Source organism: Ranitomeya variabilis, chromosome 5 (assembly GCF_051348905.1).
Source record: "Ranitomeya variabilis isolate aRanVar5 chromosome 5, aRanVar5.hap1, whole genome shotgun sequence".
Taxonomy (NCBI): domain Eukaryota; kingdom Metazoa; phylum Chordata; class Amphibia; order Anura; family Dendrobatidae; genus Ranitomeya; species Ranitomeya variabilis.
This window is the reverse complement of record NC_135236.1, coordinates 483,976,380-484,004,087: the sequence shown is the minus strand read 5'-3', so window position 1 is coordinate 484,004,087 and position 27,708 is coordinate 483,976,380. Positions and strand designations below refer to the sequence as shown.

Below are 27,708 nucleotides of genomic sequence, written 5' to 3'. Positions count from 1 at the left end.
GCAAAATCTTGGCAACAAATTACCTTTAAATGTGTATATATAACATCAGTTAAAAACCATGTCTAACTAGATTTGAATGTCCATAATTGTGTCTCTTAGAAATGGGTTCCCCGATATCAGCTCTCAATAAGTTTATCTTGCAATGTAATACAGTGCATGCGGCCAGATGTATACCAAAAGGACACTGCACTGGCAATATTTAGGCTGTTAGAAAGTATGGATACATTTAAGGTTTGCATAATTAGCATTCACCATGTATATGTTGGGAACATGTCTGTGCATACGCCAACACCGCTGAATAACGTGTGCAATTTGGAGGAAATCCCCCAAAATATGAGCAGTTTTGGGGGTCGCTGAAAATCCTTGTACAGATCAGAATGATTTTATTACTTTATTTGTGTTGACAACTCTTTTTTTTTAATCTGGATTTGTAGCAGTTTTGTATTGTTTCCTAGGAAACCATATCTTTATTTATGACTGTTTATATGATGAATGCATACAAAGTAACAAGTAATACATAATAAAGTAATGTTTTGTTTATGCAAAGGTTCTAGCAAGAGTCCATCTGTGTTCTTAACACACAGATGGAGGATTTGCAATTGAAATAAAATTAGAACCAGCTTGATATTAGTTACAGGGCATTGACTTTTCATGCATTGGGTAAAAAAATGAATTTATGCCATTAATTTTGTATAGTAACAAGGAATAACTTCCGTGACATGGATAATTAAATTATTATTCTGGAGTATCGTACCTTCTGTAATATATGCAATTTTTTATCAAATAAAAAATAGTTCTGCAGGTTATGGGTCTTGCCTTCACTTTGTGAAATTGATTTCTAAATTGAAGTCGAGAAATAGATTTGAATCAATAAACTGTCATCTTACAGTAGTACAAAGAGAGTGAAATGTTGACAACCACCTGCCTATCGATTTTCTTTTTCTCCCTGCACAAGAATTACAGGGTATTAATTTGTAATATAATTCTATTTTTATTCTGTGAAATAATAGCAAACTGAAGCCTGATTCTAGACGGCACTGACAGTTTTTTGACATAAGTCTTGACCAAAAAAAGTTCATCTTTTTGAAATTCACTTGAAAATGCACAGAACAACAAGCTTTGAATCATACAGCATGTTTTCGTGGGACAAAAGGCCTATAATTTCAGAAAGAAAGAAAGAACATGTATTTATAATTTGTTCCATGATCTTTTCAGAAGGATGCCCTACTGGGCAGCGCAGTATTGGAGAATTCCCATCCCACTGCAGTTTTCTCAAGGCTAGGGATGAGCCGACCTGGGGAAGTCCAGGTTTGACCGAACATTAGTCCAAAGTTCGGTTCGGGTAGGAGAAATCTACCTAAACTTTAACGAAAACTCGAACCCAATAGAAGTCAATGGGGACTCGATCTTTGGTGTTGTGAAATGGTCGTAGTAAGTGCTAGGGGGCTGCCAAAGGAAGCAGAATACCCCCACAGAATCCTCTCTCTCCTCCTGCACTTCACCCGGAACTCCGAACATTAACCCGGACTTTTGGGAGAAGTCAGAGTTCAGCACCGGATACTAGGTATCCAGTATGAACCCCAAGTTTTGCAGTTCTGGTTCACTTACCGCTACTCAATACCATTATATAATCATCTGGCTTTACAGTTCTCTCTAGCCATGGACCCATACAGGCTGCAGTAAAACCGTATTGGCAATGAAATGATGAGTCCTGCTTTTATGTTGGATACTGTGATAATCAAAGATTGAGCTGGAGACCACTTGGACAACACTATGGGAGATTTCATGAGGGATCATCACACCTGTCCTACTTTGTGTATTATAGTGTGGCGTGGCATCATGTATGGTAGCCAGATGGACACCTCTAGTCTTTATTCCAAATACACTAAGATCTTGGCATTACATTGATTTGGTCATGGAACCAGTAGGACCTACAATGTTTCCCAGAAGACATTTTTCTCAACACAACAATGCCAGGCTAAATGTTGTTTGCGCTAAAATGAGCAGCCTGGGGGCCTAATCGTACTATCATGGTCTGCAGTGTCTCTGCACATGTCCCCCATTGAGCATATCTGGGAATTAATTGTTCAACACTTGCGTACCCAAGTGCATTCGGTGTAGCAGAACATTTGTTAGATAACCATTAGTGGCCTCATTGTCAGCATGCCAAGTGTAACGCTCAATCCTAGACTGGTTGGCACCCGCGAGGATTGTGGCCCCACTGTGCCGTAACCAGACTTACCCTGGAGGGGCATGACTAAGCAGCTACCTTGGTTATCACTGGGGCCTCTAGTAGTGAGGTCAGGCTTGTGCGGCAGGTAGCTGCCAGGTACCACGCCAGGGCGGCGTCTGGCAATAGCAGCTGACCCCCAAGGGGACAGGACACTGTAGCAACAGGTGAAGTCAAGTACTGTAGGTATACTGTCTGGCTTAGCTGATGTATAGATAGGCAAGTATTGGCAGACACTGGTGATCTACAGGTGGACACGGCTGGGATACAGGCAAATTACAGATGTAGAGCCGCAGGTGCTGTACAGATGCAGATCCGCAGGGGCTGCACAGATGCAGAGCCACAGGTGCTGTACAGATGCAGAGCTGCAGGTGTGGTGGAGAGGCAGAGCCACAGGTGCTGTAAAGATGCAGAGCCACAGGTGCTGTACAAATGCAGAGCCGCAAGTGTGGTAGAGATGCAGAGCCGCAGGTGCGGTAGAGATGCAGAGCGCAGGTGCGGTAGAGATGCAGATCTGCAGGTGCGGTAGGGATGCAGAGCTGCAGGTGTGGTGGAGAGGCAGAGCCACATGTGCTTTACAGATGCAGAGCCACAGGTGCTGTACAAATGCAGAGCCGCAAGTGTGGTAGAGATGCAGAGCCACAGGTGCGGTAGAGATGCAGATACGCAGGTGCGGTAGAGATGCAGAGCCGCAGGTGTGGTAGAGATGCAGAGCCGCAGGTTTGGTAGAGATGCAGATCTGCAGGTGCGATAGGGATGCAGAGCCACAGGTGCTGTACAGATGCAGAGCCCGCAGGTGCTGTACAGATGCAGAGCTGCAGGTGTGGTGGAGAGGCAGAGCCACAGGTGCTGTAAAGATGCAGAGCCACAGGTGCTGTACAAATGCAGAGCCTCAAGTGTGGTAGAGATGCAGAGCCGCAGGTGCGGTAGAGATGCAGAGCGCAGGTGCGGTAGAGATGCAGATCTGCAGGTGCGGTAGGGATGCAGAGCTGCAGGTGTGGTGGAGAGGCAGAGCCACATGTGCTTTACAGATGCAGAGCCACAGGTGCTGTACAAATGCAGAGCCGCAAGTGTGGTAGAGATGCAGAGCCACAGGTGCGGTAGAGATGCAGATACGCAGGTGCGGTAGAGATGCAGAGTCGCAGGTGTGGTAGAGATGCAGATCCGCAGGTTTGGTAGAGATGCAGATCTGCAGGTGCGATAGGGATGCAGAGCCGCAGGTGCTGTACAGATGCAGAGCCGCAGGTTTCGGTAGAGATGCAGAGCCACAGTTGCAGTACAGATGCAGAGCCGCAGGTGCGGACAAGCAAGGAAACCACAGACGCGGTCAAGCAGGAAACCACACACGCAGCCAAGCAGTACACCGCAGGTGCGGTCAACCAGCCCCATAAGAAGGACAAGAACACACAGGACAGACAGCATAGAGTTCACACTAGACCAATACCAGGACAGGTACAAGCAGCACAGACAGGACCAGACACTCACAGGTTCTTACAATGAAGTAGCAAGTGTACACAAAGATCACTAACATTGTGTGGAGACAACAGAATAGAGATAGGTGCTGGTTCAGATACTGCAGGTTTTGTCGAGATTAGTGTCAGTACAGACACTGCAGGTCTTTAGAGATAGAAGCAGGTTCAGACACTGCAACATTAAGGGACAGGGACGCACAATGTCCCTTTATGCATCAGGAAGGGCAGGCGCTGCTGCCCTAAGTATACAGCCAGGAAGCATGCACCCAGCAAGCAGAGGGCATGGAGCTCACCGCAAACAGCCAGCAGAGGGAAGAACTCACCGCATGGCCTGGAGTGGTGAGTAAGTTGGTGCATCTGCCTGGTGGGATATGGGAAGCCATGCAGTGATGCCGGCAGCGATGTTACACCAAGGCGTGTACTTATGTGTATTCCTGCACGTAGCGCTCATTCTCGATACTAAATAAATTAAGATGTTCTGAGTATTTAGTTGCCATCTTTTCCTCATGTACATATAATTAATGTGAAGAGAAATTATAACATCCGTAAAATAACTAGTTGGGTCTACATCTACATGACCGCCTCTACAGCATAAGCTCTGCCTACTCTGAGTGTAAGAACTCTCCTGGAAGACTACTGAGGTGTCAATTGTGGCACCTCGGTCTAGTGAGCCAAGCTTGGACGTATGGGCAAATGGTGATTAGAACCAAGCTGAATATCTCCCATGTACTGGGGGGTAGCTAAGAAAACAGGACATGCAATTTGACATGCATTTGACATGCAAGACTCTGGCCCCTAAATTAGCCCGCCTTCCAGTCACAAACAGTGAAAACCTTGCATGATGCCAACTACTTCTTTGTACTATCCTATGTTTTCATTGACAGTTTTATAACAACATGTGGGACAATATATTTTGCCTATCAGGGATAAGTAAACAAAAATAGGAATAAAACCTGCATTAAATGAAATAAGAAATGTTTTATTTATTTAGGAGAAATGACGATGTTTTTGGAAACAGGCCAACTGAGGAGGCAGGAGATGTTCCAGCACCAAATGATTCCTTCAGGAGATACACCACAGCCCTTGTTGAATACAGGAAGGTATGCTGACTGTAAACTGCAGTATTAGCATTGTTATGCCTAAGAAGATGTACGGGATGTTCATATAAGGCACTCACTGCCGTGCAGATGTATGGAACAGATATTCAGGTGCCACAAATCTGCCATGTCTGAACATGTCCTTTAAGGTGTCTTCATTGAGAAATACTAAACCTTGTTCTATGATTGACCATGAAATCCTTTGTCCTCCCTCATCTCTCACAATCCCGCTGCTCCATGATGATTGCGCTGTGATGACATGTTGTCCAAAGTGACAATGTCCATTTGTCTTGCAGACGCCATTATTGTCCTCTCTAGTTACTGGGCATGGCGTGACTTTGAAACCATGTTTGTTTGTTTTTTTACTACTACTGTTCTCTTTTCACATTTTTGATTTTTTTTTTCATATTTAAGGACATGGTCCCTTCAACACAGAAACAGTCAAAGAAACAGAATATTTCTAAAAAAGTGGGAAGCATAAATGAACAAAAAAAGAATCAAAACGTGGAGGCTCACAGGTTATTATCACCATTATTTGACATTACTTTGTTACAGTTTGGATACAGTTTGAAATTGAATATATAGTATCAGACATGTCATTTAACAATTTAAAGGGGTAGCCCATGTATAAAATCCTACCCCAGTATTTAGTAGAGGGAATAATAACATTAGCAAATAACTACAATTACAAATGTAGTATAGTTCATTTGATTAGCTACATCACTTACCTCACATGCAGAGCATTGCAGTAGCTGAAGTATCCATGGTTATGACCACTAGCAGCTAACTAACTCACCATATGAGTGGTCGTAATCATGGATACCTAAGCTAGTGCAATGCCCTACACATTGGGTAAGAGACATAGACAATCAGAAGAACTATACTACATTTCTAATTGGAGGTATTTGCTATTATTATTATTATTATTATTATTATTAATAATAAACCTACTACATTGGGATAGGATCTTGGAGATTGGAATACCCCTTTAAAGTCTCAGCATAGCAGAACTGAGAATTGATTATGTCCAGAAAGCTCTCCACCCACTGAGCATTGATTAGCTTAGGTGTGCTACCATGATAATGCCATGAGAGGGCCTGGTGTTGTTTGTTGACCGGGTCATAGGGGCATCTGTTTTTCATGAACTAGACAAGGTCATTAACTATATGAGAATCTAGTATCGGTGGGATCTTTTTCATTGCATAGCTGAAATGTACTACATAACAGATGTCCGATGTTTTAGTCTGGGATTGTAAGTACATCTGAGCATGCTCGACCGGCAGCATTAGAACTACTGGAGGACGGATCCGGTGGCCATGGAGATTCAAAGGAACCCCGGAGTTCATCATTAGAACAGGTAATAGCAGATTTAAAATAGACTGCAATGGCACACAGTAATCATCCCTCATAAGCTAATACTCCTCATCACTCTGGTTGGGTAGCCTAGCCCCTTTTCTCTTATCTGCTATCCTCCTGTTATTCTGATCTTGGACCGTGACCTGACAATGCGTTTGTCTTTCATCTTTAGTTTACGACATACTCTCTTGGTATCTGTCCCTGGAACATTTGACTACCCTGCATCACGGCTTTTCCGTGAGAAGTAACTAGCCTCACATTCCGCAGGATGTCTGGGGTCATAGCCTGATTTTCTTGCTGTATGTTCTCTCGAAGTGCCTGTAATGTTCATGTCTTGTTACTGTACGCCCGACCCTTCAAATGGCTCGCGAATACGACCTTTCTTGCCCTCTCGTTGGCATGTGGTATATGACATGCCTGTCTCCTGGGAAAGCATCCTTAGACATTTTCCGATGTCCTCCATCTATCTAGTAATGTTCCTGTACGTTCCAGCTTATTCACCAATTACAGAATACCTGATTTGCATGGTGGATTTCAATTTCCAAACTTCTTTAGAAACTCACTTGGCACCTCTTCAAGGACTCAGTTTTCCAATAAGTTTTCACAATGAAAATACTCTCCTCCAATCTGTACATTGTTAACAAATGAAGAAGGAATTTTTCAGGAGTGAAATGCAAGCACCACACATAAACGATTGACACGCAGAAAGGCGAGCAGGAAGTCTATCTTGTAGTGGAGACGACCGGTGGGGCAACAAGTCTGTGAGACCACTCTGAGCGAGGATAATAAATAATCTTTATTTTTATATAGCTAACATATTCCGCAGCGCTTTACAGGTTGCACACATCATCATAGCTGTCCCCAATGTGGCTCGAAATCTAGATTCCCTATCAGTATGTCTTTGGAATGTTGGAGGAAACTGGAGAACCAGGAGGAAACCCACGCAAACATGGGGAGAACATACACACTCCATGCAGATGTTGTCCTTGGTGGGATTTGAACCCAGGACTCCAGCCCTGCAAGGCTGCAATGCTAACCACTGAGCCACCGTCTCTCGTCTCTGAGGTTCATTGCTCTTACACTGGTCATGAACCAAATTATGCACAGTTCAAATTTGTACAGTCGACGGGCTTTTTTAGAAGTTTCAGCAATTTTTCCCAGTAAAGTAGCTAGTGAATCACCCTGTTCTTCAGAGTAAAATAACTCTGTAATACAGCATCTAATGGAGCAATAGGAAAGATAAACCTGTAGAGTAAGGGTACCGTTACACTAAACGATTTACCAACGATCACGACCAGCGATACGACCTGGCCGTGATCGTTGGTAAGTCGTTGTGTGGTCGCTGGGGAGCTGTCACACAGACAGCTCTCCAGCGACCAACGATGCCGAAGTCCCTGGGTAACCAGGGTAAACATCGGGTTACTAAGCGCAGGGCCGCGCTTAGTAACCCGATGTTTACCCTGGTTACCATCGTAATGTAAAAAAACCCCAAACACTACATACTCACATTCCGGTGTCACGTCCCTCACCTTCAGCTTCCTGCACTGACTGTGAGTGTCGGCCGTAAAGTAAAAGCAGAGCGCAGCGGTGACGTCACCGCTGTGCTGTGCTTTACGGCCGGCACTCAGTCAGTGCAGGAAGCTGAAGGTGAGGGACGTGACACCGGAATGTGAGTATGTAGTGTTTTTTTTTTTTTACATTACGATGGTAACCAGGGTAAACATCGGGTTACTAAGCGCGGCCCTGCGCTTAGTAACCCGATGTTTACCCTGGTTACAAGCGAACACATCGCTGGATCGGTGTCACACACACCGATCCAGCAATGACAGCGGGAGATCCAGCGACGAAAGAAAGTTCCAAACGATCTGCTACGACATACGATTCTCAGCAGGGTCCCTGATCGCTGCTGCGTGTCAGACACAGCGATATCGTATGGATATCGCTGGAACATCACGGATCGTACCGTCGTAGCGACAAAAGTGCCACTGTGTGACAGTACCCTAAGCTACAGAAGAAGCTCCTAGATGTCTTATCACAGCTTTGTACTATTCACAGGTTGTCTACCGCTGTATTATGGTTGTGTGCATAAGGCTTTATTGTACACAGTTCACGTGTTTACAGAAGCTCCTCTAACCTGACTGTGGAAATGATCATATGAAGACTCCTATACTGTACATTCTTTCATCTAGTTTCTGCCACACTTGTGCTAGTGTGAAAATCAACTACATTAATTTTGTCAATATTTTCCAATTATGCAATCATGAGGAAATTATATATATTTAAAATAATGCTTCAATGATGTGTTTATGCAGTCATTAGGGTAATTAGATGTAATTGTGTTGTTGTCTTCTTGCAATGCAGTCTGAGTGCATCAGTCTAATGAACATAGCAATTTAAAACTCAAGTTTTACTTGTAAAATAAAAATGTTTTAATCTAGGAGCTGTTTTGGAGCATATAGCAATTTGCATTGAACGATACTTCACAACCTACTACACTGTAATGAGATGTGCATACAGCTAGCATATAAATATATGTACACTAGTGCAACAGTAACTTACAGCCATAAAGGCAGAGATTCCTGTAATAAACAAAGGATGAAATCTTTTTTTTCGTTTTTAGCTAAAATATTAAAATTAAAAAAGGAAAAAATCTAAACTTGCAACTTGGATAAAAGTCATTAACCACTTAATTTCGGTTGAAAAACATATTAGCAGAGTTAGCATAGCATTATTTTAACTGTTAAAGAACCCATATGGCGGTGCTCTAGACTTAAAGGGTTTCCTAGCGCTACAATAAATAGTCTGCTGTCTATATGACAACAGAGTTCCAAATAGTGACAGTGTGCATTGTGCACACTCTAAGGCCGGCGTCACACTGGCGAGTTTTACGGACGTATGAGCGCAGAAAATACATCCGTAAAATACGCATAACACACGGCACAATGATTCCCTATGTCCCAGCTCCTATCAGCCGTATTTTACTGATCCGTATTATACGGTCCTCTACGGCCGTACAAAGTCGCAGCATGCTGCGTTTGTCAGCGTATTGCGCAAATAATACGCCAATGAAAGTCTATGGGGGCGAGAAAAATACGGATTCCACACGGACCAGCAGTGTGACTTGCGAGAAATACGCAGCAGTGTTATTGAAAAGCCGCTAATTCAATTGCCGGCTTTTCATTTCTCCTGCACAAACCCGACAGGATATGAGACATGGTTTACATACAGTAAACCATCTCATATCCCCATTTTTTTTGCATATTCCACACTACGAATGTTAGTAGTGTGTATGTGCAAAATGTCAGCGCTGTAGCTGCTAAAATAAAGGGTTAAATCGCGGAAAAAATTGGCGTGGGCTCCCGCGCAATTTTCTCCGCCAGAATGGTAAAGCCAGTGATTGAGGGCAGATATTAATAGCCAGGAGAGGGTCCATGGTTATTGGCCCCCCCTGGCTAAAACCATCTGCCCCCAGCCACCCCAGAAAAGGCACATCTGGAAGATGCGCCTATTCTGGCACTTGGCCACTCTCTTCCCACTCCCGTGTAGCGGTGGGATATGGGGTAATGAAGGGTTAATGCCACCTTGCTATTGTAAGGTGACATTAAGCCAGATTAATAATGGAGAGGCGTCAATTATGACACCTATCCATTATTAATCCAATTGTCTGAAAGGGTTAAAAAACACAGACACACGTTATTAAAAAGTATTTTAATGAAATAAACACACAGGTTGTTTTAGTATTTTATTGCTCTCTCAATCCATACGGAACACCCTCGCTTGGCAAAATAAAAAACACACAATATACATACCATCCGAGGATCTGTCAGGTCCCACGAGGTAATCCATCTGAAGGGGTTAATTATTTTACAGGCAGGAGCTGCGCTAAAGCACTCGCTCGTGTCTGTAATCCCCGGGTGATGAAATGAAAGCTGGGTGATCTGTAGTTACCTTGAGTTGCGGTGAGGCGCCCTCTGGTGGATGAACTCATGAACTGCAGCCTTGGAAAAGTTCCCACGCTCCAGTTCATATGAGTACATGTGGTCACTCTCCTGCACATGGAATACAGGGAAATTGTGACAGTGTGCGCAGTGCACACTGTCACCTTTTTCTGTCTGCCGTCACGTAGAGTGACTGCAAACTTTTTTATTTTCTCCCAGACAACTCCATTAAAAGAGTAGCTAGGTACTTGTGTCTCCTAAGGCCTCTTTCACACTTCAGTTGTTTGGCGTCAGTCTAAATCCGCCATTTTCCTCAAAAAACAGATCAGTTTTTTTTTTTCGACGGATCCGTTTTTTTCCCCATAGACTTGCATTAGTGACGGATGGTCGTCCGTTCCATCCGTCATGCGACGGATCCGTCGAAATTTGGCGGACGTTGTCTAGACATTGACGGTCATTGCAACGTTTTTTGTCTACGTTGAAATGACGGATCGCGATGGATCCGTCACGTCCGTCATTTCATAGAATGGCCACCTATGGGCGACGTTATTTCGACGGATCCGTCGCCCCAATCCGTTTTTTCAATTTTTTTCAATTGCGCGTGCTCCAAAAAGTATATACAACCCCCGAGTAACGGATCCGTCAAAAAAACGGATCCGTTACATCCGTTTTTTCAACAATTGTGACGGATCCGTCGATCCGTCACTTTGTCGGAAGTGACTGACGCCAAACGACTGAAGTGTGAAAGAAGCCTTACCTGAAAAAATGTAAAAATAATTTACAATTAGTTCCTCTATGGCAGGTAGCAGTGGGTTTTCTTCTACAGAGTTCAGGAGTGATTTTATAATATATTACTATACAGCTCACTATCGACAAGTATACAGTACTTCTACTATGATTCTACCCCCTATGTACAAAATAGAACCACTGTCAGCGTAGGTTAACATATGTCACATATGTCATATACACTAGAGACAGGACTGCCACCAGGAATTTCAGGGACCCATACTGGCAACATTTTTGTGCCCCCTTGAGTCTCCGCCCAGCCTCCACCCCTCGAACTTTCCAAAGTCACACCGCCCACTCTTTGAAAAACTCCACTTCTGCACCACGTCCTTACCAATCATGCATTAACAATTCTCATAGAATACCAAATCACATACATAGCCATCAACTTTTGTTTTAGCCAAAAGATTTTTTCACCCTACATCCATGACAATGAGACTCTTTTCGCAGGGCCCTACTGTAATCTATCTTATTAAACATTCCTTAAAATATCCAGTATTCTTAGGTGTATTTTTATAAACTTTTCTTTAAGGGAATGCGTCACATTTTTAGAATTTTTAGAATTTTTTAGAATGACCAATAATACCACATACAAAGAACAAATACCTTCACAACATGGCCTGACCACATATTACCACCACATAGTGACCAAATAATATCACATACAAAGAACAAATACAGTCACCCTATGACCAGACCACATATTACCACCACATCGTGACCGAATAATACCACATACAAGTAATAAATATCCCCACACTATGACCAGACCACATATCACCACCACATAGTGAATTATTAATATCACACACAAGGGACAAATACTGCCACACCATAACTAGATCACATATTACCACCACATAGTGACCAAATACTACAATACTGATCATTTATAAAAACACAATACTAATAATACCATAAGTGACATTACACACAGGAGCTCTGTAGGATACTGTGTATAGTGTCAATGCACAGCTAACAGTGACTCACCGGTGGCATTATACACCGAAGCTCTGTATACAGTGTATAGTGTGAGTGTACACTGGCTCACCGGTGATGTCTCTAGTTGAAATCCTTCATCTTTGCTTTTCTTCTTCCAGCACAGACCTCCATCACTTCTTGCAGCCAGTACTCGTCTCTGCAGAAAATAACAGTTATCTAGAGCACCACTTCCAGAGCACATTCCCCAATTTTCCCCCAACTTCTGCACCACACAAGATAAAGAAAAAATAGGGACATAGTGCCGCCCTGCACAGTAACTGGAACCCCCCCACATACAGAGAATGATATCCTCAAAAATAAAATACATCACAGCATTAATAATATACCGTGATTAGTCCCTACAGTAATAATGCCCCACATGCAGGCCCCTTGTGTCTCATTTCTAGCCCCATATGTTCTCCCATCAGGGAATCAAACACTAAGGAAGGGGGGAGTGGAGAGCCCTAGACAGATCTAATGTCACCCTGTGTGCCCTATCGTCCCTATATAGGTTCTGCACCTATCGCTGAGCAGGATACCTAATCCCTGCCTGACCCTGGCGATAAGCCCTGCATCAGAAAGGACAGGGTGTAGCTAGTCAATCCCCACTACCACTAAAGACAGATGGGATACACAACTTGAGTAGACTCCGAGAGAAACACAGATGTCCTCCAGCAATACCAAGGAAAGTATGAAGATAGCCAACTGCAATAGAACTGCAATAGCTACAAGCTGCAACAGGGAACTGGAAATAGAAATATCAACCACGCCTTCCAGCACCAAGCTGGGAGTTATATACACCCCAGTCCAGGTGTGTCAACTAGAGCCAGAGAAAGTTGCCACTGGGTCCTAAATTCAGAAGGTCCAGGAAGAAGTATACAAAGCAAACTGCTGAGACCTTCTGCAGTCAGATGCAGAGCGACGGTCTGCAGCCTCTGACACACCCATAACATTGTTTCTTCACTCTTCCAAATATGTTCTCCCATCTTGCCCCATGTGTCTCCATCCTGCCCAATATGTTCTCCCACCCTGCCACACATGATCTCCCATCCTGCCTCATATGATCTCCCATACTGCCACAATATGTCTTCAACCTGCACCATATAATCTCCCATACTGCCCCATGTGTCTCCATCTTGCCCGATATGATCTCCCATCCTGACCCATGTGTCTCTAACCTGCCCCAAATGTTCTCCCATCCTGCAATAATGTGCCTCCATCCTGCCAGATATGTTCTACCTTCCTGCCCCATGTGTAATCCTGTCCAATACGATTTACCATCCTTCCTCATATGGTCTTCCATCCTTTCCAATATGTTCTTCCATCCTGCCCCATAAGTCTCAAGCCTGCCCCATGTGTCTCCATCCTGCCGCATATAATCTAAACCATGTTTTACAGAGGATGTGGGATGCTTTGGATCATGAGCCGTTCCAAGCGTTCTCCATACTTTCTTTTTCCCATCATTTAGCCCTCTGTATTTGCTTTCAGGAAATCTTCTTCTTCTAAATGTAGATATTGTAACACCTACTTCCTGTAGAGTGTTCTTCACTTGGGTAGATGTTGTTTTTCTTCACCATGGAAAGGATTCTGCAATCCTCCATAACTGTTGTCTTTTAAGCCTTTTTGAGTTCCAAAACTCACCAGTAGAGATGAGCTAACTTGTTCGGGAAAACATTTGCCAATCTCAAATTCGGCATGAACGTAGCACATTTGGATTCGTGTTCGGTTTCCAGAGCATTTTTCCTCAGTCAGCAACATTCGGTCAAAGAACGGTGAATGATTGTGTTTCCGCAAATGCTTTTCTTTTGACTTTGTCTTCGATATTAGTGCTGTATGAGAGGGGAGGGGGTGTGTTAAGGTAAGAGGAGCGATGGAGGGAAAAATGTTTGTTTTTTTTATTTAATAACTTAATGTGTGTACATTTTGGCAGCCAATCAGGGCGCAGAAACCATCCACAATGTCATGACAATAGGGCTTCTGTGATTGGTGGCCGAAGTCACATTTCCCTTTCCATATTAAAAGCAGACATCTTGTTTTGTTGGCACCATTTTCTCAATGTAATAGCTCAGAGAGGCCGCTCCAACTGCTGCTGCAAGTGACCTTGTAATTTAGTTAGATAGAAATCTGTCCTGTGTGAAATCGACCTTCCAACATCTAACTAGATTGTGCTAAAACTGTGTTGCAGTTAGGAGGCCCCATTTGCTAATCCAAATCGATTGGGCTAAATCTGTGTTGCAGTCAGGAGCCCCATTTGCTAATCCAAATTGTTTGGGGCTGAAACTGTGTTGCAGTGAGAAATCAGGAGGCCTATTTGCTAATCAAAATTGTTAGGCCTAATATTGGGTTTTAGCCCGGAGCCCTAGCAGCTGTCGGCGATCTCCCATTTTTTTTCTTCTCCAGCAAGGTGGTGCCTCCGGCGCCCGCACAACAGCAGCTATCAGATCTCTATACAAACCGATAGCTGCTACTGTGCCTTTCAAAATGACTTTTTTTATATACCTAAGTAAATCTGCAAAGGGAATAAGTGCAAAGTAGACATGCAATTATGCTGCATCGCAGGTGCCACGGCCAGCACCTGCCTGCAGAAGCGTTTTTTTTTTTATTTTATACAGTATGTGATGGTATAACTTATGCAAACTAGGGGGTGGGTCACTAAGAGATCAGTGACCTGTCTTCAGTCTGCATTATGAATATATAATCAGAACACCACACACACCGACCCCGCCTTAGGGCCGAGCATATCATTAACACAAAACTAAAAATAAAGATTAAGAAACAACCACAAGACGGATTTCTTGAACCAAGGTATCATTTTATTCAGTATAACGGTGCCGACCTAACACTGTGTGTAGGTTACTGTGCACAACCCTGCTGACAGGTTCCCTTTAAGCTTGTGTTGCGTCAATATATATATATGGTCTTCTGTTGCCGCTTTTAACTATTTGGTTGTAATGCAGATATCGAACTGAAGAATTAGGGTATGTGCACAGGTTGCGGATTTTTCTGCGGATCCGCAGCGGATTGGCCACTGCAGATTTGCAGCAGTTTTCCATGAGTTTACAGTACCATGTAAACCTATGGAAAACAAAATCCGCAGTGCACATGCTGTGGAAAGAATGGCGTGGAAACGTAGCGTTGTTTATTCTGCAGCATGTCAATTCTTTGTGCGGATTCCGCAGTGGTTTACACCTGCTCCACAATAGGAATCCGCAGGTGTACAACCGCAGGTGGAATCCGCATAAAAAAAGCAAAAAAAACGCTGTAAATCCGCAGTAATTCCTCAGTAAATCCGCAGTGCGGTTTTCCTTCGGATTTACCAAAATCAGTGCCGAAAAATCCGCACACCTTTCCGCAACATGTGCACATACCCTTAAATGCCGTAGTGTTTTATCCACTAGATATCTTGTTGATGGACCTAGTAATAACAGCACACTCATTATTTGTATTCCACTCCACAGAATACATCTTGTTCTCCTCCCATGTTACCAAGGACAACTTGGAGAGATCTGTATAATGAATAAATCTACATTTATACAAAATGAGAGGCGCTAGCTATCGAGGTTGAAAACAAACTAAAACATTATTTCCATAGTAAATCCTCTTCTAATGGCCACATCTTTGATCCCTGACCTGGATCAGATGCGTATTCCCATTTATGGCTGTGGCCTAAAATGTATAAACCTTGTGTAACAATTTTAATTGTAAAAAAATTGCCAGCTAATGGCTGCTCATTATATAAATGATTGTATTGTTACTCCGCCGCCGACCATCTGGGACAATGACTCGAGTATAAGCCGAGAGAAGCACTTTCAGCCTAAAAAAATGGGCTGAACATCTCGGCTTATACTCGAGTATATATGGTATATGTCACACTTGGTCACGGAAGAGCAGATGGGGCTACAAGTACTGTCACACTTGTGCACATTTCTCATACTGACCTAAAGCTGCAATTACATATCCTAGAGGTTGTCAATTTTCCCGAGGCGTCATATAAGAGACCGTGACTGTTGTGGAAGGCTGAACCAATAGGCTGAAATTAATTCTGCTCAGTATTAATATGAACTTATCACAGAATCATAGAACGTTAAAGTTATAAGGGACATCCAGGATCATAGTGTCCAACCCCCTGCTCAATGCAGGATTTACTAAACCATCTCAGACAGATGTCTGTCCAGCCTCTGTTTGAAGACTTCCATTGAAGAAGCCGCCAACTCTCATGGCAGCCTGTTCCACTCATTGATCACCCTCATTGTCAAAAAGTTTGTTCTAATATCAAATCTGTATCTTCTCCCTTTCAGTTTCATTCAATGGTTTCTCGTGTTTCCATGTGCAAATGAGAATAATGATGATCTCTGTTGTGAATTCCGTTCTCGAACTCCCTCCTGTGGTCATGAATGGTACTTCGGCGAGTTCTGTCCGTGGACTCCCTCTGGTGGCTGTGAGTGGAACTGCTGGTTCTTGAGGTTGCTTCCTCAGCTGCCCTCGTTTGCGGCTAGGCTGGCTTCTCTATTTAACTCCACTCAGATCGTTACTTCATGCCAGCTGTCAATGTATCAGTACTGTTTCAGATCTCTCTCGGATCTTTCTGATGACCTGTCTACTCCAGCAGAAGCTAAGTCCCTGCTAGTTCATTTGTTGTTCATTGTGTATTGAATATATTTCTTAGTACTTGCTAAGTTCTAGTCCAGCTTGCTAACATGATATTGCCTTGCTAGCTGGAAGCTCTGGGGTGCAGAGTGGCACCTCCACACCGTGAGTCGGTGCGGGGGTCTTTTTGCACACTCTGCGTGGCTTTTTGTAGTTTTTTGTGCTGACCGCATAGATCCCTTTCCTATCCTCTGACTATTTAGTGGTATCTGGCCTCCTTTGCTGAAACCTGTTTCATTCCTGTGTTTGTGACTTTCCTCTTAACTCACAGTCAATATTTGTGGGGGGCTGCCTTTTCCTTTGGGGAATTTCTCTGAGGCAAGGTAAGGCTTTATTTCCTATCTTTGGGGGTAGTTAGCTCTTTAGGCTGTGAAGAGGCGTCTAGGGAGAGTTAGGTACGCTCCACGGCTATTTCTAGTGTGTGTGATAGGATTAGAATTTGCGGTCAGCAGAGATCCCACTTCCCAGAGCTTGTCCTGTATTCTAGTTTAACCATCAGGTCATTCCAGGTGCTCCTAACCACCAGGTCCATAACAGATCTCTTTACACTGTGAAATCCTTTCAGATATCTGTAGACAGCTATTAAGTCTCCTCTTAGTCTTCTTTCTTGCAAGCTAAACATTCCCAGATCCTTTAACTGTTGTTCCTCGAAGTTCTCACCATCCTGGTAGCTCTTCTCTGAACTTGCTTCAGTTTTTCAATGTATTTTTTAAAATGCACACACTACAGTACCGTAAACAGACAATACTGGACACAGTATTCCAGATGAGGTCGGACCAAGGAGGAGTAGAGGAGAATAATTACTTCTAATGATCTAGACTCTATGCTTCTCTTAATACATCCCAGAACTGTGTTGGCCTTTTTTTGCTGCTGCATCACACTGTTGACTCATGCAGTTTTGGATCTATTAGTATATCCAAGTTTTTTTTCACACTTGCTGTTGCTTAGTTCTATTCCTCCCATTCTGTAGATGTAATTTTTGTTTTTCTTGCCCAGATGTAGAATCTTGCATTTCTCCCCTTTAAATACCATTCTAGTAGTCGCTATCTATTGTTCAAGATTATTAAGGTCCTTCTGAATCCTTTCTTTTTATTCTCTAGTGGTAGCTATCCCTCCTAGCTTTGCATTGTATGCAAATTTGATTAGTTTACCTTTTAGTTTCCTTATCGAGATCATTTATAAAAATGTTGAACAACACTGGTGCCAAGACAGAGCCTTGTGGTTCCCTCTTTGAAACAGTCTTCCAATTGGATGTGCAACCATTTATTACCACTCTTTGAGAACGATCACTGAGCCAGTTATGAATCCATCTAACCAAAACCTTGTCAATCCCATACTTGGTCATTTTTTCAATAAGGATAGTATGAGATACTTTATCAAATGCTTTGCTGAAGTGAAGATATATTATATCTACCGCATTTCCCTTATCCACCCAGTGATTCCATCATAGAAGGAAATTAGATTAGTCTGGTATGACTTTTTTGCTACAGACCCATGCTGTATCTGGTTAATTACTGTATTCTTATCCAAGTACTTACATACATGCTGTTTAATTTGTTCAAAGATCTTTCCTGGTATAGAAGTAAGGCATTAGTGGCCTGTAATTTCCTGGCCCCATCTTCTTTCCTTTTTTGAAGATCGGGACAACATTTGCCCTTCTCCAATCTTCTGGGACTTCTGTTCTCCAGGTACTTTCAGTACTCTATGATGTAAATCATCTGGACCAGAAGATTTAAATTGATTTATTTTAGCTAAGCGTTACCGCACCATCTCTCTGTTTATAGATAGTGTGGATTATTTTATTTCTTTGATAGCACAGTGAAGATCAGTTGATTTTACATTTGGTTTTTTAGAAAACACAGATGCAAAATAGGGATTTAAAAGTTCGGCCACCTTAACACCATTTTTGACCACTTCACCCATTTTATCCTGTAAAAATCTTATAGCATCTTTGAATTTTCTTGCGCTTTTGACACACCCCTAAAATGCTTTTCTATTGCTTTTGGTCTTCCTTGCAAGCTTCACTTCATTACTGGCTTTAGGTCTTCTAACACTTGCCATGCATTCCCTTTTTATTTGCCCTACCTGTTTCCATTTGATATACATTTATATTTTCCTTTTTAGCAAGTGTTTAAGTTCTGTGCTAATCCATCCTGGACTCTTTAAATGCTTCCAATTCTTGTTTTTTTGGGGGGATTGTTACTGATTCTGCAGTGAAAATTTCATTTAGAAAAATCTCTCATCCTTCTAGAACACTTACCGCATATATACTCGAGTATAAGCCGACCCCAGTATAAGCCGAGACCCCTAATTTTGCCACAAAAAACTGGGAAAACTTAATGACTCGAGTATAAGCCTAGGATGGAAAATGCAGCAGCTACCGGTAAATGTCAAAAGTAAAAATAGATACCAATAAAAGTAAAATTAATTGAGACATCAGTAAAAGTACTTTTGAATATCCATATTGAATCAGGAGCCCCATATAATGCTCCATAAAGTTTATGATGGCCCAATAAGATGCTCCATATTAAAATATGCCTCATATAATCCTGCATAAAGGTTAATAATGGCCCCATAAGATGCTCCATAGACACATTTGCCCCATATAATGCTGCACAAATGCTGATTATAGCCCCATAAGATGCTCCATAAAGATATTTGCACCATATAGTGCTGCACAAACCTGGATTATGGCCCCATAACATGCTCCATACAGACACTTGCCCCATATACCGTAATGCTCCACAAACGTTAGTTATGGCTCCATACAGACACTTGCCCCATATAGTGCTGCACAAACATTATGGCCCCATACAGACACTTGCCCCATATAGTGCTGCACAAACATTGATTATGGCTCCATACAGACACTTGCCCCATATAGTGCTGCACAAACGTTATGGCCCCATAGATGCTCCATACAAACACTTGCCCCATTTGCTGTTACTGCGATAAAAAAAAAAATCACATACTCACCTCTCTTCGCTCAGGCCCCCGGCACTTTCAGTATTCACCTGCTTCTCGTTCCGGGCGCCGCTCCATCTTCAGCGTCTTCTGCACTGACGTTCAGGCAGAGGGCGTGCACTAACCACGCCACCGCGCCCTCTGATCTGAGCGTCACTGCAGAAGACGCTGAAGACGGAGCGGCGCCAGAATGAGGAGCAGGTGAATATCGTGCAGCGCAGCGCTCCCCTCCCCGTTATACTCACTTACTCCTGGCGCTGTGCAGTCCCTGCTTCCCCGGCGCTGCTGCTTCTTCCTGTACTAAGCGGTCACCGTTACCTCCCATAGAGGTGGAGCCGCATATTCATTACTGTAATGAGCGGTACCATGTGACCGCTCAGTACAGGAAGAAGCCAGGGAGCCGGGGACCTGCAGGTGAGTATAATTAGACAGCCCCTGCTCCCCCTCCCCTGCCGACCCCTGGGTATGACTCGAGTATAAGCCGAGAGGGGGACTTTCAGCCCAAAAAAATGGGCTGAAAATCTCGGCTTATACTTGAGTATATACGGTATGTCCTTTAGAACATCCAGCCGTTGTACCTTTCCCACACTCTTTCTGAGTTAATTAAAATCTGCCTTTCTGAAGTCCAACCTTAACCTGTTAACGACCAGGGGAATTTCAGTTTTTGAATTTCTGATTTTTTGCTCTCCTTCCCAGAGCCATAAGTTTTTTGTTTTTTTTTTCAGTCAATATGGCCATGTGAGGGCTTGTTTTTTGTGGGAGAAAATGTACTTTTGAATTACACCATTGGTTTTAACATATCGTGTACTGAAAAACGGGGAAAAAATTCCAAGCGTGGTGAAATTGCAAAAAAAGTGCAGATCCACAGTTGTGTTTTTTCCTTACCATGTTCACTAAATGCTAAAACTGACCTACCATTATGTTTCTACAGGTCATTACGAATTCAAAGCCATCAAACATGTATAGGTTCTTTTTTATTTAAGTGGTAAAAAAAAATTCCAAAGTTTGTTAAAAAAAAGCGCCCCATTTTCTGAGGTCTGTAGCGTCTCCATTTTTCATGATTTGGGGCTGGGTGAGGGCTTACTTTTGTGCGCCGAGCTGGCATTTTTATACAATTTTGGCGTAGATACGATCTTTTGATTGCTCATTATTGCATTTTTTTGCAATATAACAGCGACAAAAACAAAAGAAATTCTGGCGTTTTTAATTTTTTCTCAGTGCGCCGTTTACCAATCAGGTTTTTTTTTTTTTTTTTTATATTAATAGATCGGGCAATTCTGAGTGTGGCGATACCAAATATGTGTATCCTCCCGCACCAAACGGGGGGAGTCTGACATGGGCGTACTATTGAGCTCAACATCGGAAAAGGGTTAAAGGTCTGAGTCCTCGCAGGTCTTCCTCCTCTTGTAAACCAAAGTTCAAAAATAGCATGATTGCTGCCTATTAAATTTCCAGAAACCTTTCCTTTGCTTCCTCAACTATTTCCTCCCTGTTGGTAAGAATTAAGTCCAACAAGAGAGGAATTATGTAAATTATTTATATTTAATTTTAATTGTATCACTTAATATTGTGCAGAATTAAGTATGCTGATATTCCCCTATATACCATATGAGTTCCGCACATAGCCTCCTATATGCAATATGGCCCCTCACATAGCCTTCTATATACAGTTTTAGCCTCTGATATACACCTTGATCTACACTCATTCTCTGAATCCCTCCTCCCTCTCACAGACATAAGTTCCCTACACAATGCGGATGCCGCTGCCGCTCTATATAACACCACAATAGCTGTAGCTTTGGAATCTGCTGCCCCTCTTACACATACCAAAGCTCGTAAAATCAACAGACAGCCCTGGCACACCAGCCTGACCAAAGAACTGAGCCTGGCTTCCAGGGCTGCTGAGCGGAGATGGAAAATATCCCACTCCAACGAGCACTTCATCGCATTCAAACAGTCCCTCACTACTTTCAAGGCCACACGCGCCACAGCTAAACAAACCTACTTCTCATCTCTCAGATCCTTCCTGTCTCACAACCCTAAACAGTTATTCAACACCTTCAATTCTCTCCTCTGTCCCCCAGCACCTCCTCCTTCCCCACTCATCTCAGCTGAAGACTTTGCCTCATTTTTCAAGCGTAAGATTGATAAAATCAGAGACAGTTTTGGTCAACAGCTCCCAGAGCCCTTCCTCACAACTTCCCAGCCCTCCACCTCCAAAACCAACTTCTCCACCATTACAGAAGATCGACTCTCCACTCTACTCTCAAGATCGCATCTCACCACCTGTGCACTTAACCTGATCCCATCCCACTTCATCCGAAACCTCACCACAGTCTTCATCCCAACCCTAACCCATCTCTTCAACCTATCACTAACAACTGTTTTTTTTCTCTCAAACTTTAAACATGCCTCAATCACATCTATCCTCAAAAAGCCCTCTCTTGACCCATCCTCTGTATCTAGCTATCGCCCTATATCACGTCTCCCCTATGCCTCCAAACTACTGCAACAACACGTCTATCTTGAACTGTCCTTCCATCTCTCTTCTTGCTCCCTCTTTGGCCGCTTACAATCTGGCTTCCGGTCACACCACTCCACTGAAACTGCCCTAACTAAAGTCACCAATGACTTATTAACCGCCAAGAGCAAGCAACACTACTCTGATCTCCTCCTCCTGGGCCTGTCCTCTGCCTTTGACACAGTGTACCCTATTACTACAGACCCTCTCATCCCTTGGCATCACAGACTTGGCCCTATCCTGGATCTCGTCATACCTAACAGACCGGACATTCAGCGTCTCCCACTCACCACCTCCTCATCTCGCCCCCTATCTGTCGGAGTCCCACAAGGTTCAGTCCTAGGGCCCCTGCTCTTCTCCATTTACACCTTTGGCCTGGGACAGCTCATAGAATCTCATGGCTTTCAGTATCACCTCTATGCTGATGACACACAGATCTACATCTCTGGACCAGATATCACCTCCTTACTAACCAGAATCCCTCAATGCATGTCCACTATTTCATCCTTCTTCTCCGCTAGATTTCTGAAACTTAACATGGACAAAACAGATTTCATCATCTTTCCCCCATCTCACGCGACCCCCCCAACAAACCTATCCATTACAGTAAACGGCTGCCCAATGTCCCCAGTCCCACAAGCTCGCTGCCTCGGGGTAATCCTTGAAACTGATCTCTCCTTCAAACCACATATCTAAGCCCTTTACACTTCCTGCCGACTTCAACTCAAAAATATTTCACGGATCCGTACATTCCTCAACCAAGAATCTGCAAAAACCCTAGTCCATGCCCTCATCATCTCTCGCCTTGACTACTGCAACCTCCTACTCTGTGGCCTCCCCTCAAACACTCTTGCACCCCTCCAATCTATTCTAAACTCTGCTGCCTGACTAATCCACCTGTCCCCCCGCTATTCCCCAGCCTCTCCCCTCTGTCATTCCTTTCACTGGCTCCCCATTTCCCAGAGATTCCAGTACAAAACCCTAACCATGACATACAAAGCCATCCACAACCTGTCTCCTCCATACATCTGTGACCTCGTCTCCTGGTACTTACCTGCACGCAACCTCCGATCCTCACAAGATCTCCTTCTCTACTCCCCTCTTATCTCCTCTTCCCACAATCGTATACAAGATTTCTCTCGCGCATCACCCCTACTCTGGAACCCTCTACCACAACATTTCAGACTCTCACCTGCCATCGAAACCTTCAAAAAGAACCTGAAGACCTACTTCTTCCGACAAGCCTACAACCTGCAGTAACCACCGATCGACCAAACCGCTGCACGACAAGCTCTACCCTCGCCTACTGTATTTTCACCCATTCCTTGTAGATTGTGAGCCCTCACGGGCAGGGTCCTCTCTCCTCCTGTACCAGTTGTGACTTGTATTGTTTAAGAGTATTGTACTTGTCTTTACTATGTATACTCCTCTTCACATGTAAAGCGCCATGGAATAAATGATGCTATAATAATAAATAATAATAATGTGCCCCACATAGCTTATGATATACAGCATGTGCCCCACATAGCCTCTGATTTCCGCATGTGCCCCATGTAGCCTCACTTTATACAGTATGAGCCCGCCACATAGCTTCCATATGTAGTGAGTTCCACATAGTCTCCAATACACAATGTGAGCCCCACAGTCTCCATATGTACAGTGTGAGCTCCACATAGCCTCCATATGTACAGTATGAGCCCCACATAGCCTCCATATATACAGTGTGAGCACCACATAGCCTCCATATATATAGTGTGAGCCCCACATAACCTCCATATATGCAGGGTGAGCCCCATATAGCTTCCATATATACAGTGTTAGTCTCACATGACCTCCATATATTCAGTATGAGCCCCACAAAGCCTCCTATATATATAAAAATATCTTATACACATGAGAGAGAAAAAAAACAAATACCTTGCTCCCGTTCCTCCGGTGCTCTGCCTCTGCTCTCTATGATGCACTGACTCTTCTCAGTACACAGCTGACCCAATGAAATGACATCGCGACTGCTGACCACCTTGCTGATTGGTGGAAGAGGCCGGCTGACCCTCCTTCACCAATGTATTCACCACTGTCAGCATCCTGAAAATGCAGATAGCGGTGACAGCAAGCGGCTGATGGATGGTGGGTGTGGGACAGCCAGGCGGCCAGATGTGGCCCACGGGCTGCCGTTTGCCCTGGCCTGACATATCCCATCCATGTGAAATGTCCGTGTGCTGCACAATTTTATTTTTTCCGGATCAAACACAAACTCATTAGGTAAAATGAATCTATTCAGACATTTTCTAAAATCAGATACGAGAATGAGATCAGAGAAACCCAGAGTGTGGTCTACTCTGATCCGATTTTGAGGATAAGAATAGGACATATGCAGTGGGTTTGTGTGCTGTCCGAATAAAAAGTAGGACACTCCACCAACACTTCACATGGATGCGTGAGTACACACTAATTAGTTACAATGTCCGAAGCCACTTGGTGTTTAGCTACAGCAGCCAAATCTACTTATATATAGTGAATGTGTTATATCTCCGCTCTGGGAGGCAACGGGAGCCCTTCCTGATGTATATGCTGACATGATCATGGGCTTCATCTCACAAAAATATACTTGGCATATGTTTGGCTGGTGACGTATGTATGTGAACTACATATAGACTTTTCAATGCAAGGAGATCCCACAAAAAATGCATATTATAGTGTGTGCATATTTTACATTCTAAGTCAGTGATGGACATAGAGCTAAATCCTTTTAAGACTTGTGTGCTTCTTTGATATATGCCATTGAGCATATACCCCAATTATAATGTGAACAAATTTTAGGAAACATGTTTTCGAGTAGTCTTATATTTTTTTCTTATACACCTCATTACAGAGAATTTATCAGTAGGATTTTGCTATTTAATGTGAGAACAGCATAACGTAGGGGCACAGAGACTGATTGCAGGGATGTAACATTTATTAGGCTTTGTGCTGTACTTTTAGTTAAGTGAAGTGTTTCATCAGCAGGAGATTATCGCTGCCAGACTAGGTCTCATGTGCAGGCCAGTCCAGCTTATCTGTGTAACCCCGCCCCAACCAATGATTTGCAGCTTGCTGACAGTGTACAGTGTGCACAGAAATCTGCCAATCAGAATTGTGGGTGGGGTTATACACAGCTCAGCAGGTAAAAGAGGGATTATATCAAAACTGTACCAAGCAGTCCAACAAGTGACACTTCGCTGGAATCAGCAACTCTCAGATTACATATCAAAAACCTGCTGACGTATTCCATTTATTTAATTCCCTATTAAAAGACTAGAGTATTTTCTACTTTGTGTAAATTCTTTCAGATTTTGCTGCAGGTAAGTTTCGTTAGTCACTTTAATATTTTCAAATTATTGTGTGCTTATTTGCATATAAAGATTTATTTTCATTTTTATTTTTTGGTGATAAATCTGAACATTGTCGTAGAAAATAAACTGTCTTATATGGTTTTGATTTACTAATATTCTGTGTTACATATTTAGTACAGTATGTTTATTTATTTTTTATTTCAGGCTTACCCCAGAGGAGATTGAGAAAAAAGCTTTTAAAACTTTGCTTGTGCTGCTAACACCCATCGTTGGTAGATATATAAAGCGTAAGAGAGTTTTTCAAGCCAGCAGAGAAGAGATGCCATGGAGAGCTCAAATAAATCTACTTTTGGCACTAACTCACTTCAGCTTGTTTAAGAAAAAGCTTAGTCAGCTGGGCAGTGAAGAAGTGGCGAGTGAGCCGAGCATTAGCAGGTAAGGCCACGAGACCACATGAGCAGCCTCACGAATAATGCCTCTCGTTAGCATTCCTCCACATCTTGGGCTAGAGACAAACGACCGGTGTAAGATCCTGTAGTAATGAAGAGACATGGTGGCCCTTGTTCTCAGGTTTACCAACTGAAATGTTATGTTGCCTTGTTAGTTCCTTTAATGCGGCAAGAACAGATTGCCATTGTGTGACCTTTACTATTTGCTTGTTGTTGCTGTCTGTTAATGGGCACAAGCACAGCTCACCATGTCCGTTATTCTGTAGGATTGCTGGACTTCTTTGCACAGCCTCTAAGCCGGGGGGCCGTTAGCGGTGCTTATGTCACAAATGTGTATGCAGCCATTGACCCATTCTCCTGCATTATGGACTGTAGCCTAGCAGCTCTGCCTTATTTCTATGCGGCATGCCTATGCGTTTAATTTTTATTCATGAAAGTGGATCCGTCAGCTCAATAAGCTGCAAGGGCAGCATCTCGTCGCTACCAGTCTGTGCCCCGAATAGCAAAAACAGCACAAAAACATGGTAGTAAAACAATGAAATGGACACACATTTTATGATTTGGGTATCCATACACCAAGGGACCTGTCAATGGCTTCCCTGAGCGGCGGAGACGAGGCGAATGGAGCACACATCTAATGAATACACAGGACCCATAAGACCGGATCTTCTTTCAACTTTCTAATAACCAAACAAAACAACATTCTGTTAACACTTGTAAGACTAAGAAGGGCCAGTAGCCATAATATATTACCGTTACATATGGCTGCACAGTAAACTAATGATCAGTGCTTTCTTATTTATCCGTATTGGTAATAGTCATCATGAGTTTTAGGATTATATTTTCATAGATGGTTATGTTTGGGAAGGTGCAGTGACAACCAGTAATGCTGGTGGCTGTGGACCCACTACACCTCGGGCCGGGCTTACCCTGGTGTTCACTAGAGCCTCTGATGGTGAGGTTAGGCCTGGCCCAGGGGCAACTCCATAGTAGTCCCCGGGTCACTCGCAGTGTAATTGCACAACATGGCGGTAGTATAAACATCTGCAATATCAAAAGACTACTTTGATATAAAACATATGGAACAGAGTAGCTACATAATACAATATGGTGAGCTCTAACAAGGGGAAAATAACTCACTGACTGTGCTTTGTGGAGGTAAACAACCAGATGGGCTGAAAATCAGGGAGAGATAATCAGCATGTCAGTATTCATGAGGCCAAAATGGCTGCTGGAGGAGAAGGGGGCAAGACTAATGCAGAGACTGATGGGAAACTACGGAAGCCTTGATGAGCCTTAAATATTAAATTGCACAGTAAGCAATGAAACAAAGTAAACTGTAATTAGAACATTGTCAATAGATGGCGCTGTTGGATAAGTTATCACAATACATCATAGTTCAATACAAAGCATAGCAAAACTGATTATATGCATTTGTATAAAGGCGTGACAGCATATACTTCTCCTGTCCTATATACATGGTGTAATTTTCAGTTTCTGCACTTATTATTTATTATATATATATACACAGCTCAAAAAATAAAGGGATCACTTAACCCCTTCACCCCGAAGCCTGTTTTCAACTTCCTGACCAGGCAATTTTTTTTCAATTCTGACCACTGTCATCTTATGAGGTCATAACTCTGAAACTCTTCAGCGGATCCTGGTGATTCTGAGATTGTTCTCTCGTGACATATTGTACTTTATGATAGTGTTAAAATTTCTTCGATATGACTTGCGTTTATTTGTGAAAAAAAATGGAAATTTGTCGAAAATTTTGCAATTTTTAAACTTTTAGTTTTTATGCTTTTAAATTAGAGAGTCATATCATAAAAATAGTTAATAAATAACATTACCCACATGTCTGCTTTACATTAGCACAATTTTGGAAACATATTTTTTTGTTGTTAGGAAGTTGTAAGGGTTAAAAGTTGA

At 43.0% G+C, this 27,708-nt stretch overlaps 1 protein-coding gene across 3 annotated transcripts in view; it reads left to right on the top strand.

Moving 5' to 3' along the window:
* The window catches only part of CFAP54 (cilia and flagella associated protein 54), a 615,020-nt gene that overhangs the window by 236,984 nt on the left and 350,328 nt on the right, over positions 1 to 27,708 (top strand). For all 3 annotated transcript variants that reach the window (XM_077265522.1, XM_077265521.1, XM_077265523.1), the window contains 3 exons: positions 4,694 to 4,802; positions 5,214 to 5,317; positions 25,529 to 25,759. In XM_077265522.1, coding sequence (XP_077121637.1) covers positions 4,694 to 4,802; positions 5,214 to 5,317; positions 25,529 to 25,759 — 444 coding nt within the window. The remainder of the gene's footprint in view (positions 1 to 4,693; positions 4,803 to 5,213; positions 5,318 to 25,528; positions 25,760 to 27,708) is intronic.